Source organism: Bemisia tabaci, chromosome 1 (assembly GCF_918797505.1).
Source record: "Bemisia tabaci chromosome 1, PGI_BMITA_v3".
Lineage (NCBI taxonomy): Eukaryota > Metazoa > Arthropoda > Insecta > Hemiptera > Aleyrodidae > Bemisia > Bemisia tabaci.
The window spans coordinates 78537066-78559760 of record NC_092793.1 but is presented as its reverse complement, the minus strand read 5'-3'; the positions used below and the strand labels follow the sequence as shown (position 1 = coordinate 78559760).

Sequence of the window (22695 nt, the reverse complement as noted above, 5' to 3'; positions counted from 1 at the left end):
TGATTCTCCATGAACTGATACAATTTAGAAGACTGGAGACGTGTAAAGAGCTTCACCGCAATACAAAAGCGTTTCGCTGAGGCTTTCCTTACATAAGACAGGGTGAAAAATCTAGTTTTCGTGTTTTTGTATTGGCCTCCTTATTACTATTTACACATACGATCTAGAAACTATGTATAGGGTGATTCTATGCTACGCCAGCAGTGAAAATCGTAACACAGCAGGAGCAACAATTAGGTTGAGGCAAAGATAGTCGGTTTCAATGGTTTCCTAAGGGACTGTTGCTGAATAAGGACTTATATCACAATTTAGAACCAACCGTTCGAAAATCTGTGTCGAGATATGGGACTTGGTCATTCATCAAGTGAGTTTATGATGGAAATTTCAACGCTAAATAATTTATCGTAAAAACTCCCGTGAGATTCCATGTTATTAAGGTTATGACAACACTGGAAAAAAAACGCATTGGATCTAGAGTCGAGACTCTTGAAAACATTGACAAGAAAAATACTCTTGATTCAATCAAATTTTTGCTTCGATCAAAAGGAAATCCGCTCAAATTAAGAGGCTTGGTCCTTGATTTCAGCAAAAATCCGATTGAATCAAGAGTATTTTTTTTGTCGATGTTTTTAAGAGTCTGGACTCTAGATCCAATGTGGTTTTTTTTTCCAGTGCTGTTGCGAAATAGTTGTTTGAAGCGCCGCGCCGTAGCACTCCGCGGCGCGGCTTGCAACCAGCGTAATACGCGCATAAGCGCCTACAAACCTAACAGGGATACTTCACGCATTACGCAATGCGTGAAGTATCCCTGTTAGGTTTGTAGGCGCCAAGTAAAAATCTGATTGAATCAAGAGTATTTTTTCTTGTCGATGTTTCTTAAAGAGTCTGGACTCTAGATCCAATGTGTTTTTTTTTCCCAGTGCGAGAGTTTCTTCACAAACTACCTTATAATGTGACGAAACTAACATCGAAATTTTCAACTTTAGTCAAAAATGGACCGCGTTATGCAGAAAGAATAGGCCACATCAGCACTGCCACACTTAATTAGGCAATTTGATTTTTTACACGAAAACGGTTATGTAAATTGTTGTGTAAATTTCAATGAATTTTCTGCATATTACGAGGTAAATTCCTTAAAATTTTTGAAGGACTCGAGGTCTAATGTGTTTTTCTTCCAGTGAAGAGTAGAAATTGGACAGTTCCAATCCCCGCCCGCCTATCGAACGACCGCTCCATGTGTGTTCCATTTTTTTCGTAGGCCACTACCGATTTACAGTTTGTACATTGTTGGTTCTACAGTGGATTTTTGTGAGGTGGCCAGAGGGTTTTCTCAATTTTTTAACTCGGCGACAGCTGGAAGTCCCACGGCAGGCCTGAAACGCCGGACGTAAGCCCAGACGCCTTTTCTCATGGAACGGCCAACGTTTTTACTCTTCTCAAGCGTCGAGCCGTTCGCCATCGATCCCCGTTTTACAATTTCACATCGTCGAAGAAATTGACTCCCGCTTGTTTCCGAGCGACCGAGGCCCACAGCCGTCGGACGGTGCATAATTCGCTTTTATATCCTCTCGGCGCCACTATGAATCCCGAGTTTTTTTAGGGGTTCCGGCAACCCTGCTCGAGCCTCTTTACGCACCCTCCTCAATGTACAACCTTTTTCGCGGTTCCTTGGCTTCGCGCCCAAGTCAATTCCCATCGCGCTTCACATTCTTGCCAATCATCATCCTTAAATTCCAACTTTCCGAATAATGCCGTAATCCCGACTTCGAAGGAAAAAAGCTCGGTCCATATTGAAAGCCAAAGTTTTTCAGTTCCGGTAATCGAAGTTTTAGGTCACAGGAACCCGACTTCAGTTCAGTTCACCGGAATGGACCAGTTGCGCTGGTAATAGAATCGTGTTTTGATGCTTGTTTCTTGTAGATTAGCCAAAAGTATGAAGATCCGTCCAAACAGCAACTTTCTACGTTGAATATTTACCGAGATTCGTCCTTTGAAAAGTCGGGTTTTTGACGTCATCCACCACGGTAGTGAATAACATGGTATTATCTACTATCGCGGTGGATGACGTCATAAATCGAGTTTTTCAAGACGCGATATCTTGGTTAATATTAAACGTAGAAAGTTGCTGTTTGGACAGCTGTGTCTTATTATTTTTAGTTGATCTGCAAGAATAAAGCCCCAAAACACGATTCTGTGATTAGCGCAACTGACCCATTCGGCATTCATGATTAGAAATCAATGGCGAGGCGTGAATGATCGATTATCGATATTTCTCCATTCGAAGCTATGATGAAGAATCGAATATTAAGGTGTCCATTGCGAACACCTTGTCCGTTGACTCCTTTGTATAGGTCTGAATGGCAGATCAATCGGTATTTCGCTAAGCACGCCACGCCACTGTAGACACTTCGATTACCTGAACCGGAAAACTTTGGTGTTCAATATGAGCCGAAAATCAGTCCCTGTGACCGAAGTTTGCGTTAAGGAACCGGGTGTACGTCATCTACACGATGCGAGAAGTTCAGGATCTTGAAGAGAAGGTATTCTTGAGTAATGTATGTCAGTTCATGTGACCGATAAGTTTAAACTATGAGCTCCTCTCGTATTCAAAAAGTTTCATATCAGTGGGATTTCAACGGCTGAACTTTTGAAATTGCTGTTTTTGGCGCATTATAATCGGAGCGTCATTGGACTCTGAAGTTAACGGTTTTGATGAATATATATGTACTAATAGAATAAAAGGTGTATGAACATTACCAAATGGAAATTAAATGAGGTTGATCAGTATTATAAAACGCTTGTAAGTCGACTAAAGTTCAAAATGATTTATTTTTATGAAATATTCTAAGACATTGCAGCATGAAAATTAATGACGCAGATAATTTAGATTAGGCCAAGAAAACCTACATCGTGAATCTCCGCCCCCTTTTTTAACGAATTTGTATTTAACGAAACAGTTGCACGAAGACTAAACATCACTGCAATAGCATGCCGGCCATTTTTATCTAGTAAGATAGCGTTGGCTGAAATGTCGATAGCCGTCTCCAACATTTGGTCATCAAAAAATTGAACTATTCATGTGGTCTCCTAACTATCCTGGTTAATCCGTCAGAATCATGAATCCTTTCGAATGAATGAATCGATCTATACGTACAGCGTAATCCAAAAGTCTTGCACTGCCAACACCAGACATCAATTCCTTAACTTTTGAACAAAATTTGATGGAGACTTTAAATTTGGCGAGTGGTCCTAAATGAAAGGAAACTACTTCCGACACCCGCCAAAAAATTCTAAAGGGGTTAACCTTAAATATGATGGACTTTTGGATTACCATGCTTGTGTGATTTTGTGGAACCATCGTAAACTTTTGCTGGGGTTTTAAAATTGCTGGAAAATTTCGATGAGCCGTGTACTAAAAAAAAGCCCCTTATTTCCTTATTACTGATCATTTTCGTGAAATTTACTCATTTTTGAACTTTCTGTTTCTTTGAACGCACGGCGTGAAAGATGGTGATATTACATAAATGAAACATTTTAATATCCGATAACCCCAAAGAACCTAAAACTGCTGTCATCATGTCTATGAAAATAGACAATTATAATGCTTCCTCGTATCAAACATATTTTGAAAAGCGGGAAAGTATGAGTGTTTGAATAGTTGGACGGCATTTTGCAATTTGGACCTATAAATTATGGCTCATCTGAAAAAACACTTATGTGCATAGAGAAATTAATGGCACATACGTTGTTTTTAAACCGGGCCGGAATTTATAGTTCCTAATTGCAAAATGTAGTCCAGTTGTTCCATCGCAGGAATGATGGCGGACACTGTGGAACAAACTCATCTCACCTATATCGTTATACGTTTTTACCGTGACAAACGTTTCCAAATGAAATACTAAAAAATGCGCAAATTACCTGTGCAACAAGACGAAAAGTGGCTCTCATATTCTGTCAAATTGTTAATGGAAATTTACGAGCAATTCTACTTGAAAAATAGCTCCTAATGTAGCTTTAACAAGATTTTGCAACATCCACGTCTAATATACAATGTAAAGTAGTCAGAGGGCAAACTTCTGTAGACTTAGAATTAAATTTTAAATCGATTCACATTTATCAGGTGGGTGCCTCTGATTGTGAGTAAGACGCCGTTGATGAGGTACATACAACCCTACAGACGTAGATTAAGAATCCTGTGACTTTCGGTAGTCTCTGTTCTGTCAGTTCTATCCCCTCCAGACTGGTCTCGCCCCCTTGTGAATCGCTCACACCGAGAAGCCCCCAGTGAATTTGGCAACAGTGGAACCAACTCGAAACGCTCACTCATCTTGTAAATTACCCTCGTTAATCGTCCGAAACTTCTGTCATTCCGACCTCCTTGTTGTTCGCGGCTTGGCCCAGCCCGCCTGGCCCCGCGCAAATCCTCGCCAGTTCATTTTTGAATTTCCAACTCCCTAAGTTCAAACCTCTATAAAACGCTGGAAAAGTTCAAAGTTTTGAGTACGGCAATCAACCAGCCTTCGAGCTTTGGGCGCAATATCGTAAAACCGTCTTCAACTTCCGCGCCTATCCGGATAATTTTTGAGCCTCGTAGTGTGATGACATCCCCCCTTTCCGGAGAATTACTTACGGCGCGTTCGACACTATCCTTTTGTGTGATTGATGATGAGTGTGAAATTCGACCTCATTTTCGTTCCTCCCATCAAAGAGTACTCAACAAGCGCTCATTCTGCCATGTTAAGGAAGAACGCCGTATGAGCCTTCAGACGTTGCCAAGTTTCCTCCGATAAAAACCGAATTTATTGGGAAACTTGTCAAAATTTTCAGACAATTTTGTACGCAATTCAATCTAAAATATCTGAAAATTTTAAGGACAAATACGCATGAATGTCACCAAAAATACATGCATTATCAAGGGAAATTTGGCAACTCTCGAATGCTCATACGGCGTTCTTCCTTAGCACGGCAGCATTTGTGTCTTGTCTCGCCGTAAGAAGTTTTGGTAACGCAGGAAAGAATACAAATATGTGTCAGAATAGGACGTATTTAAATCAAAAGAAACTCTCCATTGTTACCTGAGACCCATAATAATACTTACATAAAAGGGCTCATGTCACAATGAAGGTAGATGCTTTTCATTTAAATACGTTTAATATATGTATAGTTCCAATCGAGAGTTACAGTTTCTAGTCACATCTACGTATTAAACCATAGTAAAAAAAACCACAAACCGATCGGAATTATAATGCAGTACTGTCTTTTACCACCTACGGTGTTTTTGCTGAAACTAATTATCAGCCGTCGCAAGTAGAAAACTTTAGATTCAATTGAATTTATGCAAAATGTTATGATGGACGTACATTTTGTCGTGTTTAAAGAACAGACGACCCTTTTTTTACGCGCGGATAGTCAACTCGCCAGGCATTTTTTTAACGAAAATAAAGTGTACACTTATTGGTTCTCGCTGCAGGAACAACAAATATCAGAAACATTTTGCCTGTTGGCAAAATTGAAATGACTTTGATTTTCCTTTAAAATAAGGTCAGCTCATATCGGCAATGAATTCAGAGTATACTTTCTCGGCTTGTGACATTATAAACATCCTGTATGTATCATCCTCTTTGCGTTGAAATGCAGGGAACATATGTTATTTAATTATTCAAGTAAATTACTTTGCTTTTCAGGAAATATGATAATCGCAGAATTTCAGGAATGTGAGTGGGGGAGGTTGCTTTATCTTTGATAATTTATCAAGGATAAAATATATGATTATCAGGATCAATTTTGATATTGATCTATTTGAAGGTAGAGGTTTCTGCACATCAAGTACCGTAGTTTAATGAAATCTCGTTTCTAATGATACCTTAATCCCTTTTCTGCAGAGTGGTGTAATGACAGAGTTTCTGACAGACACAAAATGAATCTGTGGCAATGCCACTAAAAGTTTCTAGGGTCATCAACATTTTTCGGACGCAGTAACCAGAAAGATCTGAATTTTCAAATTGTCTGGAACTTGCTTCAACGACGATGGAACGTCATCTCACGTCGTGAATAATGACATAAGTTATTTTGTGGAAATCATCACTTAAAATGCAGTATGGATGCATGAAGACAGACTGCCGTGTGTTGGACTCCCCGCTAACTTAAAGCCATCATGGCCTCTTACCATTCATTCGCACAATTTTTCCTAGTCTCTCAGATTGGCCACACTTTAATATGTTTCGACGATGAAGCCAATCCTAGTCAAGTGTTATTTTGCGTTGATCTTCAATGCCTCTCAGGAATCGATGTCTCCTGAACAAAAGTTTTACCTTCGAAATTAACTAAACTTTAAAAAGTTGACGTATTTAATGGAGTTTCTCAATAAACGCAAAATCGCGTCTCTTGCAGTGCGCGGTTATTATTACGACTCAGGAAATGAATTCTAATTTTTTATCTCCAATTAGAAAATATTTTTAAGTCATTACCTAAAAGCCTTGGCAGCATGATCTGCGCGTCAAGTCCAAGACATCTCGAAATTTTTCATCGAATCGGGATTAGTGAAATACATGCATACCGCAAGCATTGACGACTGATAGTGCAAAATCTGGAACATCGTAAATTATCCGTCCATCCTAGAATAGACATTTTTGTGTTTTTCGGTGTGTACGATCTACACTCAGTGCGCGAGAAAGAGATTAGCGGTAATGCGAGCAACATCTCCATATCCTTTCCGGAACATGTTATGAAGTGCGCGTGAACCGGTCGGAAGGAAAGTGCACATCTGCGTGAGCCATCACCCAGAGACAGACTTGGTGAGACCTGCGAAGGAGCAGTTGTCTGGGTGACGGTAGTCGGGAGGTGTCGTGCTAGATGCGAGCGGTGGGCCGTGGAGAGGTCTGCTGACGGATCTTGGTACCTTGGGCGGAGTGGCTAGGAATGTTGCTTCAGAGGCACAGGCTCGACTCCGATGGAACTGGAGAAGAAGAGGCTGGAGACGAGGTCAGAACGGCGATGGCGACGATGCTGCTAGAGGGTGAGCCAAATGAGATGGCACTCTTCGGAATGGTCTGGCTCCTCCGCCTCCGCTCGGACCTCCGCAAGTCGCAGGAGCAGCACCGCTTGGCCATGTCCCGCCTCCACGAACCGCCCGTCTTCACCGTCCAGGGCGACCGGCCCCGCTCGCGGACCCTCAACGACCCCGCACAGCCGGGCAGCTACTGCCAAGTCCACGGATTCGTCCCTCGCAAAACAGGTAATTCAGTTTTATCACTAGCCGTCTTGGTAACGTTGCATGGTGTCTACGATCATGGTGTCAACAAACAGAAAAATATCTTTCTCACAAGTAAAATAAAAAAATTAACTCTCCAGCGGACTGATTGTTGAATTTGATAGACAAAGCTGTAGACAAACACGGAGAAAAAAAACTTCGTGCGTGGGACCCGAAGTTGAGGTCATATGGATCTCTGAAATTTTCGGATCACGTATCTAAAAACTTGAGGTCGAGCTGCGGAAGTTCGGGTCAGACATCTGAAGTACTTCGATATATACCGAGGGGTTCGGGTCACACATCTGAAGTACTTCGGTACATACCGAAGTGCCTCGATGTCTGACCCGAACTTCGGCAGCTCGACCTCAAGTTTTTGGATGCGTGATCAGAAAACTTCAGAGATCCATATGACCTCAACTTCGGGTCCCTTGCACGAAGTTTTTTTCTCCGTGAAGAGACATAAAAAGTAAGGAGCGATCCTATCGGTTGAAATGGGTGGTTCTCATAGACTAAGGAAGAAAATGATGGACTAACTATCGGGTCTCTCGTGGGTTGCCGTTAGTTAGTCGATTACCTACTTCTAATGTTCATTGCAACCATCCGTTTCCACTGATAGGATCCCTCCATATAATTTTTGTCTTCTTTGTCTATCGCTTTGTCTATCAATTTCAACAATCAGCCCGCAGGAGAGGTTTAGGTTACCTATAATTAGATTAGGACCGGATAGGGTAGGATAGACAAGGCTAGATTAGGTAAGGTTAAAGGTAGGTATCATGACCAAGCAGTTGTTATGGTATTGGCATGTGCAGAGGATGGCTGATACCAGGTTACCGAAGAAGGTGTTGGAGTGGGTCCCCCCAGGTAGGCGACGGAGAGGGCGTCCAGCCAAACGGTGGGTAGAGGGCATCCGTCAAGAGGTGAAGAGATGCCAGCTTCCATAGGATCTCTACCATGACAGATTCCTGTGGCGGGTAGGCGTCGCAAAGCGCCCCAGCGCCCCGTTATAGCGACTTGTACATACACATGAAGTCAGATAGGATAAGGTTGGGGAAGGTTTGGTTCAGAGAAGTTGAGTCAGGTCAGGTAAGGTAAAGTTAGATTAGATTAAGTTTGGAAAAGTTCGGTAAAGTTACGTTAGGTTTGGTCATTACCACAATATCTGTTTCCTTATCAAAATTGTACGTGAAATATAATGGATGGATGGATACCCCCCTAACTCAGCTGGTAAGTAAGAACATTGCATTTTTTGTATGAGTATTATCACTTTTCCAGCTATCAAAAATCTTACATGAAATTTTGAAGAGCAATCCCTCGTTTTTTTTACGGCAGATCGAACCTGTTGTTACGTGTTTCTCGAAACTACGCTCTTTTAACTCCTGAATTTTAACCCTTTATAACTTCAGTTTCGTTTAAAATCTCCGGGCATTGTTTATGACAAAGCAATTCCGGGAAATTTTCCTAAGAAGTGAATCTAATGCCATTATATTTTGCGTAATTTTTTTGGTAACAATTAAATAAAGCGGCAAAAAACTAGACTGACAGGTAGGCGAAGCCTTTCAGTCATTATGATAAAATCATAATGGAGTGATTAGTTTAGGAAGCTTTTGTGGGATCGCAATTGTTTTCCTGTCTAAGGTCAGATACCTGTGGATTAATCTGCAATGCTCCATCTCTAATGCGGACAATCCCTCCTCGCAGTAATAATTGTCGGCTTAATTGCATTTTTTATAGAGAGAAATAGCGAGGGGAGGGGGGCTGAGGTGGGGTTTATTTTAAATTAACTTTACCTAACTGCGGAAGTATGTTAATATTATCCATAAATTAGGACTCTCGCTTTTCCCCTGGTTCTTATCTCCCGCTCCAATTAGTCGACGCTTTTTCAGTTACGCAGCAGTGCCCGTCTCTTCGTTTGGGTTCGTCGATTCAATGTTTAGTTAAAGAGAGGTTACGTTACTTCCAAGCAACCTGAGGACGTTTTGGAGCTCAGGCGTTTTATCAACAATACTTCATCTCCACTGAGAAAGCGACACACAATTAAATTTATCCTGGTTGCAGGTTGCATTAAAAGGAAAATGGGGACATTAAATAAGTGTTAGTAGTAAGTTACGTGATATTTTAACGCCTCCATTCAACTTGATTGTATCGCTTCTTCAATTTTTTATCCACTGTACATACTTATTATGTAAGTTACCCTAGAAGAGGAGATTATTTTTGAAAAAGGCAAGAGAGAATAACGATTGTTAAAGTCACAAGGATCTCCGAAGTTTTTGGATCATGAATCCAAATCTTGAAGTCCAGCACCCGAAGTTGGGGTCATACATCTGAAGTACTTCGGTACTTTGTTTGGAACTTCTCTAGAGTCAACCGATGTACCGAAGATCTTAAAATGTGTACCCAAACTTCGGCAGCTGGATCTCAAGTTTCCGGTTGCACGATCCGAAATCCTCAGAGATCCATACGACCTGAACTTCGGATTCCATGCACGAAGTTTCTTCCTCCGTGTATATAATCCCGAGGAAAATAGCCCTTTGCAAGAAATCTCTGACCAACAGATGGTCTGCCTAAAGTGTCTCAGAAAGGAGGTCCACGTGTTCGAACCCTCTCCACTACTACCGTGCGAAGAAAGAACGCCGTATGAGCCTTCAGACGTTTCCAAATTCCCAGTGATAAAGTTCGAATTTTCTAAGAAACCTGTTGATATTTATCCTCCAATTTTACCGTGAATTTTATTCACATTTGATGTAAATTATCTGAAAAGTTCCGGGGGAAATATTCATAAACATGCTCAAAAATACATATTTTGTCGGGAGAGACTTGGCAACATTCAAAGGTTCATACGGCGTTTTTCCCTAACACGTCAGACTCTGCTCTCAACAGTGAAAGGAACGTTACTTTTTCTTGGCTAATCATGAGTTAATTGTACCGAGGGGCAGTGGAGCACTCTCACTGGCAGCGGGCGGTCCATTTCCTTCCTCAAACAAATCCTCATTCACAATAGACAAAAATGAGTGAGGCTCCACCGCCGCGGACTTGACTATTGTGAGATACGGCATCGGCGTGTCGGAGTGGCGCGAAGCAAATTGGGGGTGTACGAGGAGAGAGGAGAATTTATAACCGGAAGCGATGCAACGTGAAGTTATTCCAGCATCCATTTAGGCGTGAATTTGTACTTGTCCGCGCCGCGTGTCTCGAGAAGCGCACAACGGAACAATCGGCCTCTATTTTTTCTAACCTGTCCCTCTCTCTCTCTCTCTTTCTCTCTTTTCCACTCTCTCTCTCCTCTTTCGCCCGGTTCGGTTACTTTCCCGCGGATTGATTCCTCTTGTTAGACTGTGAACACGAGTATCACCGCCAATGCCGTTTTCCCCACAATCTATCGCAATCTGCGGGCTTATTTTTGAAATTGATAGACAAAGACATAGACAAAGAAGACATAGGGAGTGTAGAACGGCTCTATTGGTTGAAATGGTTGGTTCCTTTAGACAAAGGGAGAAAATGATAGACTAACTAAAGGGTCCCTCATGGGTTGTCGTTAGTTAGTCTATTACCAACCTTCTTTGTCCATTGCAACCACCCACTTCCACCAGTAGAGATCCCTCCATATCTATTGTGTCTTATTTGTCTATAGCTTTGTCTATGCATTTCAATAATCGTCCCGCTAGCATCGGCAGTTTTAGACACAGGTCATGAGTACGCCTGGATGCAACTTTTTGGGCTGAATGAATGTCCACGATGCATACCTAGTGGTACCTGGTAGTGAAGGGGGTTTGACTGTTCATGCAGGCATTCCCCGCTTTTTCGCATCAAGGTGGCAGGCTCCACTGCGATGATCTAAAATGAGAGGCTTGGAGGACAAGGTGCATAAGTGCAGTTTTTGCTATTTCGAGAAACACGTGCTTAAAGTTTCAAAATTACATGGATCCTCATGGCGGAGAGAAAGTTCAAGCTGACTTTTCGATGCTGAAAAATTGAAATTGAAAAGCAAACTTTCCCCAGATTATATGTATTAACATGAGTTTTACTTTACATAATTAATATCTTAATTTGTTAAAAACCGCACTTTTGCACAGTGTCCTCCAAGCCCTCAAATGACAAAATGCCCTTAGTTCTTTTTTGTTATCACAAAGACATCTTTTGGGCACGAATACTACACACAGACCTAGGATGTTAGTATCATTTCTGCTTCAATTTTGATATTGCAATATGCTAATCATGATTTTGCAAAGCAACTATCCGTGCTTAAGCGATGACTGTGTAGGGTAAACGAAGAATTAAGGGTGCCCTATCCTTTTCGATCCTCGCCGTACTGCCGCCGCCGCGCCGCGCTACACTGTGGTGAGTGCTTCGAGAGTCAAAACGCCTTCTTTTTCGTGCGTATGCAACACGGACATCCGTAGAGTTCGTATAGTTGTATCCAGGCGTTATACATAACTTCGTTCAGTGTTCGTCGCATGTGACACTAACTGGGGATGCTTTTCTCGTTTATCTGACATCTTAATTTAATTCCAAGGTTGCCTATTGTGCCGATGAAGTAAGCTATTACCGATTTTCATCGCGCACATCGTCAAATTTTCAAAAAATGCATTTATTGCTGAAGATATGTACCACAACATTACCGGTCCTCGAAATCGCAAAAACATTTAGATATCTGAGGAGGATTTGTGGAGTTTTCCATGATCTACCTTAACGAGTCGCCCTTTGTTTGGATTTTTTACGCCTCTTTTAGAACAAGATAATATCTTTGACGTATGAAAACGAAATTCTCATAGATAAATCAAGCAAATGTTCCTTTTTAATCCTTAATGGCATGAATTAATTTTGGATTTTGGATTCTGAGGGACGCAAATCTACGCTGTAGCTTTCGTAAAAACTTTAACTTCCAACTTTTTTCACAAAATTTCAAAATTTTCGTATTCATGTTTTTAAAAACGAAAAATTTGACACAAAGTTGCAATATTATGCCACAAAGGAATGATTCTGTGTTTAAAAAACCAAAAATTTCGTAGGAGGTTTGCCATAGGGGCTAAGTTTTCCTATATTTGGATATTCGTAATTTTGGGATTTATGCCTGCCATTATACAGTCGATACGTCAAAATTATGTATTCAGTGGCCATCGAATCCAGGCATGGGGAGTTTTTTTTTTTGAGGGGAGGAGGGGGCTGCATTATTTGAAAATGTTGCTCGGCTTCTGATATTGTGTCAGATCATTATTCTGCTGCTTGCACTCTCGGCTTGGCGAGGCTCCATTTAACTCCCGCCTCTTTCCATCGCCGTATTACATCCCTCAAAAGCGAGGAGGCAAAAGGTGGGGGTGCACCCGTCTTTGTCTCCGTGCATTTCCGTCGCTATCATTAGACAGCTCCCTGGAAACATAATTTTCCCCTCGAACTGGGTCTACAGTCGCGCGTAAATAGGAGCCCAGGGCACTCTTCACGACCTAGCATCGGTTCGGAGAGTTTCACAAGACTTTCTAACCGCCGCCGCGCATCAAGCTCGGACCACTTGCTTGTGTCACGGAATCTAGTTGTCAACCTAAGTACAAACTCCGAATGTACCTAAAAACGTTGCTGAATTTTCTCTGAGAAACTGCAAATTCGCTCGAAAACTTGGGTATTTTTTTCTCTGAAAATTTCAAGGATTTTGCGCATTGTGCGAGTATGTTATCTACAAATTTTGAAGTACCAGGATTGCTGAAAATGACAATGCACACAAATTGCCCGAATAATTCAATGAAAAATATGCACAGTAAAAAGGGTAAACAACACTAAAGAACATATAAAATGCCTGGGACTATTCGGGATGACAGGTGGTTTCAACCCCATTTTATGACCAGGGAACGAAATATAAAATTAACTAAAAGTGAAAATTCCTCACTCCCTTTCGTTACTCACTCTTAGCCTTGCTTAGACCCTTGTTTCGTCGCTTCCCGGACGAAGCGATGCAGTTTCTCAGATGATAAAAAAATGATTATGATGATGATCCGTTTTGCACCTCAGTTATTTTATTATATTTTTGATCATTTTGCCGCGACGATACTTATCTTTCGAATTTAGCCGAGTGGGTACTACCGTCATTCCCGCTATGCACAAGACAACAGACGAAGCCGCAACAGGAAATGTGGGAATAAACAAAGTCGATTGAGAGTCCCTCGTATGGAGCGCTTACGGGTTACGCCTAGCAGGAGCAGGTAAGCACCTGATAACGTCGAGCGCAGTAATCTGAAATTGTTTCCTGAACCTCATTTCAAACTCCCTTAATATTCACGACACACGTGACAGGAATGATCTCTGAAATGAAACCCTTAACGAGGTTTTGCCGGAATTCACTCAATGCTGCCATTTTTCAATGAAACTTTTCATCATTTCCTGTGGAAAAACGAAAAAATTCGCCGACTTATCGGTAATTTTACACTGAAAAAATTTGCTTGGCTCCAGCATGATGATTCTTGAATTTGCCGCCAAGAATTTTTTTATCTTGATTCAAGCTGAATTTTTCTCGATAAAAGAAAAGAAAATATTGAATTATGCAAAAATGTAGTTTATATTAAGCAGCAAATTCTTGATTCAACATCGAGCAACTATTTTAACTCCTCGGAGATCAAATTGCATAGTTAAGAAATTGAAGGAGTTTCGAATACACGCACCAATTTGTGGTGTTGCGCGGTTTTTGCGTGATATTGCCTCCTCCTAGAGGTATACTTTTACGTGCCGACGATTTTTTTTCATACAATTCTAATTGGTCCAATCGCTCCTGGCCATAGAGAGATTGGACGAATGAGAGTCGGGTATGAAAATCTTTTCATTTTTGTTTGGTCGTTCTTTTGTCGAAGCGGGCCTAAGAGAGCGCGAAGCGCTTTCTGGGGGTTGGACCGCGTAGCGGCCAGGGGCATAGCCCCGTAGTACAAATATATGCTGGGATTACCGAGAGTGTACAAGAAATTCAGACGGGGGAGAAAGTCTCGAGAATAAAACTCGCAACCATGACGGAGGGCATAAAGGACTGTTATTTCATAAGAAAATCGTGATTGCTCTCCAGGGCACCGTTTTGTTTCCAATTTTTCCCGCGTCTGAAATACAAAAAGAACTCACCCGCGAGAGTTCAATCGGAGGTCGCAGGTTAAACGCCACTTCCTGCGCCGAGTACCAGCGTTCCTGGCGTTTTCATTAATAACTTCCCATCACTTAAAATTTGAATGGTGATTACAGGGCGAGCGGAGGAAGGAGAGCCCCCAGCCCGGCACTCGATTACTTTCCAACTTTCGATCCGATAAGATGTTTCCGCCGCTCTTTTAAACAACGCTGACACTAGCGCGCCAACTTTTGAGCAACGAAGACTGCCTGTGACATGTCCCGAGACAGCGCCTAACTTGACACTCGGAGTAATTTTAGATTAAATGAGCTGTTGCTACCGCATCCAGTAAAAAATTATGTGTTTCCTCAGGAATCCTCGTTTCCCGCACGAAGGAACGTAACTCCATTCCGAGGTTGCCAAATCGCCTCAAACAATTACATTTTTTACAAGAATGTACCGGTCTTGTTTCAGTCCAAAATTTCTCCGATTCTTGCATGATATCCAAGGGAGAATCAGTAAAATTTTCAGTTAGAAATTCCCAAAATTCCTCTGGTAAAAATGCAATTTGTGACGGAAAATTTGGCAGCACTGAAATGGAGTCGCTGCTCTATCGTGACGGGAACGACAAAATGCTATCAGAGGAACTCCTTTTCCTTAGGAATCCCTTCGCACCGCACTTGTCAGGCCACGCACTTTTTGGGGCTTATGCATGGTTTCGCTTAACCCATCAGGATCCCAGCGAAAAATGAAAAATTATTTTTTTAAAAAAATACTGATTTTGATACAATTCTCTGAGAATGAAGATATTTTTAGATTAAGATGTTGACCTACTTTTGTCCTGGAGAACTTTCTGCACCCCTCGTGTGGAGGTTCTCAAGGAGCAGCATTAATTAATTCTCTTCAGTTATCACCAATACAGTAACATCGGCACGAGGAGAAAGGGAGGTTAACGAAACTCTGAGCTAGCGTTGGAAATCAATAAAAGTAATAAAATATTTTTCAAAAATCTTACAGCATATGGTATAACCCTCTTAAGGATGTTCAATTATTACGCAAGGCACTTTTAAAAGGTGGACTATGGTCACTTAAAGGTGCGCCCGTTTGGCGCTGATAAATCCTGCTTTTTTGGGAATTTCTCTTTTGTTCCAAAATATTGTCTCCACGATTACTTTTGTTTAAAAAAGAAAAAAAACTAAATAAATAAGTGAATAAAATATGGTAAGAATAGGGATCAAGTGCTACAGCCGCGCTTATTCTGCTTAAACCCGTTTACTTAATATTATTTTGACAACTCTATGTATTCGTAAGAAAAATGAAAGAGGAATCTGCATACAAATTCGACGGAAAATGAAATGAAATGAGTATTTTAACGCATCGTCAGTGAGAATTAGGAGAATCGAAAAATTTAATAATGGAATTAACAGGGAGTACTCTCGAAAAATTTGCCTTAAGAGTCCCGAAGAGAGAGATTTGCCTAGAGAGAATTTGCCTGTCTTAGTTTCCGATCCACGAATCCAGTATTTTTTCATGCACGACGTAAATACGAATGATTATGGCCCTCGCTCAAAGTTATTCGCATTTCGTACTGATGCACTGCAAGTAAGCGATTGCATATCTGTACGTTCCCGTTAAAATATGAAGAATTAAAGCCAGGAGAGGGGGAGGGGTGGTGGTTTTTTTCATCCACTGATTCTTCCCGGCCGATCTCGATAGTGGAAACGAAAATCGTGGTGGAGGAAAAGCGTACGCAATGTGCAGAAGCACATGCATTCTTAATGTAAATAATAACCAGGCCCAACGCAACGAGGAGCATTCATCGGACCGAATGGCGGGACGGGAGCTTTGCAATTTCTTGAAAAGGGTCTTCGTATCTTCGAGCTTTCGCTATTTAGCGGCTCCAGTCTTGATATTAGCACGGTTGCCACCGCAGACAAAGTATTTACAAAATCGCATGTTAAGGGGATCTACATGAAATGGAACAGGGTGTCTACAAGTCCGGAATTTCCGGAAAGTCCGGAAATAGTACTGTTTTTTCAAGGGCGGTCCGGAAGTACTGAAAAAGTGCGGAAATTTTGCAAGAAAGTCCGGAATTTTTTTCATTTTTGTCGCAATTTGTGCGGGAAATTCAAATTTTTCGAATTTCGTCAGTTGGAGGTATTGAAAAAGTACTGCATTTTTCTTTTGGGGAGGTACTGAATTTTTGGGGAATGTACTGAAAAAGTACTGTAAAAGTACTGATTTTTGGCCAGCCTGTTTTAGTAGACACCCTGTAAGCCCCGAAATCACCACTACACCGAAACAAAGTTACGGGCTATATAGACGTACCGTCCGTTCCGGGCTCAGAGGCCGAAAGTTCCGGTGCTGGAGCCGTAGTTCGGACTGCACCTGCTGCTACACCCGGAACTTTCGGCCTCTGAGCCCAGAACGTGGATGTTAGTTTACGTAGCCCGTAAGTACGGCATCCACGGCCGGAGTTTTTTTTTTCAGTGTACTTTCCGACTAATGATAATTGGTGAGCAATGTGAAGAGTGGAGATCAGTTTCAACAAAACAAATTTGCACAATTGAACACCATTAACCTCGTGAATTGTTGAATGCTAGGCAATGCTGATGATTGGTAGATTTTTAGCCAATCAGAGTAGAGAATGACCGAAAAATAAACTACGGAAGCGGGGAATTTGATGCGCAGAAAAAAAGCGGGAAAGAAACCTACCTGTTAAGTGATCTTATTTGCGGGCTGTCACTGATATTCTTCGCAAGAATACTCATTTTTGTAACTATCTGGCAACAAGGTCTCTTTTCAATTCTGTTCAGTTCACGGGTTTGACAATTTATTTTGTGTTAATTAAAAGCGCATTCATAAATGTCTACCTCGGCTCGATTGGTGCATCTATCATAACTATCCCGACCCGAGATGTTTATAATAATTAGGAACATACTTACCTATATGGAATTTTCCCCCCTGCTATCTTTCTACTTGACTGCCTTGTAAGTTAAAAACAATCATTAATTGATTAGATTTATCTTTAATTTAACACATTAATATTTTTTAAAGTATTTAATTTAGAATAATATGTATCTGTTGATTGCTTAAAATTGAAGCAAAAGGCTGTCATGTATATTATGTATATAGCATTGTCAATTAATTTCGAGTTTAAATCATTATTCTTTAATTTTTTTTTTTTTTTTTTTTTTTTTTTTTTTTTTTAGCTTTTGTATGTGTGGGTGAATAAAATACACAAAGTTTACGTAAAGCTCGCATTGAAGTAACCGAACTTGTATAATTATTATTGTATATAGAATATATCGTAGCCCATTTGTTTGGGAGGTAAAATTCTGTTAATAAGATTAGGGCAAAAACGGCGCGTTTAAAATTGATCATAAATGCAAAATTGCACTATTGCCAGAGTTTTATGGGTACTATATTATTGTGATCGGTATTTGCACTCTTGTACCGTAATGTATCTCTGTTCAACGTGGTCTTTCCACTATTTATATGAACGTGTGTATAAAATTCTGGTGACTCCACGGAGAAAAAGGAGTTCGGTCCCAGGAATTGGAGTAAGGTGTTCTATGTCGGCCGCACTTCTTACAAAACTTTCAAGCCGAGATGTAAAAATAGTTTGGTAGCATGAACCGAACTGTAGAGAAACCTCGGTTGCATTAATTGCGGACCCGGTTAAATGAACCGGAAACAGTGGCCGATATAGATTTCCGCTCTTCTGTTGACATAAGCGAACGTTTTTTCTCATTATGTTTCCAAACAGCAGACCTTTCATACCGTAAAAAGTGGGTTCCCCTCTACCAAGCTCAGTCCGCATCGCATCCTTCCACATTAGCATTAGAACGCAGAAAGACGTCTTAAAAAATCGAGGATATTTTTTTTTTTCAATCTGACACCTAGCTCCAAGAGAGCAGTCTGCTTCCGTTCTACCTTTACTCTTTTAAATCCCAAATTATTCAAATCACCGTGTCATGTCCCGCGAGAGCTCCTTCGAGATATCCATTTACTTTTTCTGGAAAAAAAGGCGCAGAGACAAAGGGAATAAGGAAAAATAGCCGTTGAAGGAGGGAGTAATGAGTGTGTGGATATGTTTTTTCCGTGTGGAAATTAGGTCTCATTTCACGTGATTCACTCTGGAGAAAAGTCCGCCTTCCGAAGGGGCGCTTTAATGCGATGTGCGAGGAAGGGGCTTCTCATTGCGTTAGTTGTTTTAGAGTTGTTGCCTACCTCTGAATTTATCTCATTTCCTCGCACGGCTTCTTCACTCCCTCTCACCATGTGTTCAAATTATGATAAATTCGCATTATTTCGAGGTTTTTAACTTTACTTCTGGGCGGGGGTTTTCTCCTTCGAAATGGAGCGAATCTTATCATTCACCCTCTCGTGGTCGTCTGAAAAAGGTTGGCGCATCAGTTCAAGCTCTTAGGGCCGTACAAATTGTCGTTCATTAAATGGACCGCGTCTGGCAGAAAGGAACCAAGCCACATCAGCTTTTGCCATTTAATTGGGAAATTTAATGTTTTACATGAAAACGGTTGTGCGGGTTTTTGTGCAAATTTCAGTGTATTTTCTGCGTTGTACGAAGCAACGTTCTTAAAATTTTCAAAGAAATCCTCTAAAACGTTCTCATACAAAAAAACGAAATTGCCCAATAAAATTTTGCGATGTCTGATGTGGCTTGGTTCCTTTCTGCTAAACGCTGTCAAAATAGCTCCTTTTCTCAAGAAGCCCCATATGATCTACATAACGATCAAGGGAGTTTGAAGGAGATTCTTGATATATGTAGAGTTATTAAATGGACAAGTTCTGCACATCTCAAGTAAAATTCAGAGGTATAACTTTGAAAATGAATTTTTAAAAGGGATTTCAATGATTTATCACCACAAGAAGTACTTAATACGAAAGAATATGTATTGCGAGTTTTGCACATTCCAAGGTGCAGTTTTTGCAGTAAAAAATCATCGTAATCCCTCTGAAACCTCGTAAACCTCTGAATTTTAAACGAGGTTTGCATAAATTGTCCCTTTAATGATGCCTTGTCAAGAATATCCTTCAAGCTCCCTTAATCGAAATGTAAACCGCGTGGGGCCTTCAAAATTTCGAAGAGGAAACCTTTATCAGAATGCTTGAATTCGCACCTTGTCTAGTGGTCCACTATAAATTCAGCCAAAATTATAAATTAGAAAAGATGGATAAAACGTCCGTGGGGTTCTGCCTGGATTCGTTGGGAATATCAGGTGCAGCCGTGAATCGACCATAGCTGGCAGAAATCTGCGTATTCTCATCCACTCATCTCCCTGCGGAAGTTTAAAATTGGGAATTCTGTTAACGGGTGAGGTAATTCCACTCCCCTTTCGCTCAATTCCGCGTTGATGCAGCACGGTCAATTTCAAATTTCCTGTTATTTCATGCGAAAAGAGTTAAACCAGACGTCATTAATCCGTCCTCCCTCCCGCCCTCTCAAAATGATCCGCGGGTCTTCCTCTATGCAAATATTTTTCCACTCTATGTAACTCTTTATTGCTCGGTGCTCGCCTCCCACTCGCAAGCCACCCCTTTCAAAAGTGAAATGCGATAGTATCAGCTGAACAAATTTACAACGATGGTCATCCATGATATTGTTTCATGAAATATTTATAAAGAGGGCTAGAGTTCTTTACTAGCAGGAGAGTCAAGACACGTCCCCTCATGGATGTCACGATCCGGACTAAAGATTATACACAGTTTGAACGTTTTTCGTAATCAATGATTCGAAAACAAAGCTTTTACTTTTGGGGCTACAACATTCAAATGTTGACTAACCGACTAGGCGGATGTTGAATCACGTGTTGGGTAATTGGTTCCTCAAACAAACCAAAGTTTGCCGAACTTGTTCGGCTCATTACGTCACCCGATGCTTATCATCCACCTAGTAGGTTGGTCAGCAGCCGAAAAAGGGTGATGACTGTTCTGCCGTGCTAAGGAAAAACGTCGTATGAGCCTTCAGAAGTTGCCAAACTTCATTTGATAGGATACGCATTTTCCGGGAAAGCTGAAAATATTCTTCCTCCAAATTTTCAGAGAATTTGATTCGCAATCTGATCTAAATCTGCTAAAAAGTTCAAAAGAAAATATTCTTAACTTACCTGGGAAACGAACATTTTAGTGATGGAAATTTGGCAACTCTTGAATGTTCATATGGCATTTTACCCTAGCACGGTAGTGTTGCTGCCTTATATTTGTCCATAACAATAAAAAGTTGAGTCCCTGAAAGAGTGGAACAGTTTCCACCTGTCGCTAAGAGGTTAGTGGAGCAGGGTCTATTTTTCTGCTTACAATCAACTCATTCCCGAATTCCTCTCCCCCGTTTCTTCTAGTATTCTGTTTGTTCCCTGAAGTACTCCTAATTCACCGGTCCATTCCAGTTTATAATCATTGTAATCGATGAAAATGTAATGTTTATTCTCGTTTGTGACACTATGGAGACCTAAAATACGGAACCCAATCAAGAATGAATTCCTTACGTCTTAACTCTCAGTACCATGTGACTCTAAGGCACAGGTGGTCAGAAACAATACTGCTTAACTGACATAAGTTTGGTGGATATGAGTGAGCGACTTTGCTGCAATCTAAAGTACGCAATCGATTTTTTTTAAAAACAGCAACAGAACTACCTGTCCTTCTTCTGGGAATGTCTTATTTTCAAAATGTACCGATGTTGTTTTACAAAACTTACACCTTTATATCAAATTTGAATGTCTTCTGCGATTGGAAATATTATTGAAATCTAATTTTGTCATTTTTTCTCGTTTGTTTTAGGTAAGTGAGATGCCTTGTTATGCTGGTTCTTAGTCTGAGTAAGTAACGATAAAATATTGGTGTTGAAATAATTTGCATAATCCGCTCGATGAAATAGGAATCAAAAATCAGGGAAATAATATAACAATGACAGATTCTACTCGGCCGTAATCTTTGAAAATTTGAAAAGCCTGGAACATGGATGGGCCGAAATCCCTCGATGTCTACGGACATTAAACAAAGTCTAAATTTGGCTGGAGGTTCTAAACACGAAGCCATAAAACCAGCAAAAAGAAAAAAAATAAAGAAAAGAAAGAGAAAAAAACATTGTATGGGTAACCATGGGTTGCGGTTGAAGTCGTGATCTTGAATTTTAAATGAGCGAGATGAATAAATAGACAATCAATACAATAAAAAACAATTTAAAAAGCGGGTAACAAGGCTAAAACAAACGGCACAACGGTTCAACTAAGTTGGTCACAACAAAATTTTCGATTTGAAAGGCACAGTCAGGTACTATTTTAGATTTTTAACAATTTTTATTTTTATTCATCCAACTGAGGATGGCTGAATTTTCAGCCGAAACGTTTTGGTCTTGTTTGGTAACTTTTACCCTTGTCATCCGCTTTTTAAATTGTTTTTTTATTGTATATACTGTCACGGGCTGCGAAGCATCTATCATATCTCATGAATTAATAGAACGAAGCAAATACGGTGGAGGAGAAACACACGAGGATTTTAAATCGTGACCTAAAGGAAACGCTGGACTGCTGGGTGGAAAGAGGAGGTAGGTATGAGCGAAAAATATTAATAACGGATATCGAGGTAAACGGAAGCAGGGTAAAGGCAGGGTGAGGGGGGCACTTTAGTCGAGTGCGGAACGGAATCAAAACAGAAGCCAGGAGTGGAGATGTCGTGGATTTGAGTCGGTGCTCCGTAATTAGGGGCACCGTTTCCGGGCCGCGACTGATGCGATTTGCTCGATCCTCCACGCCGAGCCGGAAATAAAAAAAGCACGGACCGCCAAGACACAGGATCTCGACGGATTTAATCGAACCCCTCACCGACGCCAACTCCTTTCCGAAATTTTCCTCGGAAGAGCCAGCGCATTTTAAACAAATCAAAATGGTTCCTAAAAACGTTACTTTAGACCGGAATACAAATTTTTTTAAGGGAGACAATTTTTTTCGTTTAAAAAAAAACATTTTTTGAGCGGAAGAATTTTATCATTATCATTAGATATTAGCATCTGACATAGCGTGCTTCTAGAACGACCCCCCAGAAACTCGGAGGCTTAATTTCTCTGAGCTTTTAAATTTTTCCAGGGCTCTAAATTTTTTTCGTTTCACCCTAGTCCTTTCTTTTGAAAACGGGGTTTAAGTCGAAGAACGTTTAAAAAATCGCAATTGCTATATTTTCATACACATCTATTAACAAAAGTACCCGTTCAAGTGCAAAAAAAAAAAATTTAAAAGAGGACGATGTGAGAGTTCCAGAAAACCTAGTGTTAATGCATAACTTTCCCTCTAACTTATTTTCAAATCGTCAATTTGCGTAACGATGTGGCACCTCTTTTTTATTTCTTAGAAATCTC

The 22695-nt window shown here is 40.7% G+C and overlaps 1 protein-coding gene across 3 annotated transcripts in view; it reads left to right on the top strand.

Moving 5' to 3' along the window:
* Nucleotides 1-6563: 6563 nt before the first annotated feature.
* dlg1 (MAGUK family member discs large 1) overlaps nucleotides 6564-22695 on the top strand; it is a 401255-nt gene continuing 385123 nt past the window's right edge. The window contains exon 1 of one of the 3 annotated variants that reach the window (XM_019061367.2): nucleotides 6564-7234. In XM_019061367.2, the coding sequence (XP_018916912.1) occupies nucleotides 6919-7234 (316 nt within the window). In that variant the 5' untranslated portion in view covers nucleotides 6564-6918. The remainder of the gene's footprint in view (nucleotides 7235-22695) is intronic. The other 2 variants (XM_072306235.1, XM_019061369.2) reach the window with 2 other exon arrangements.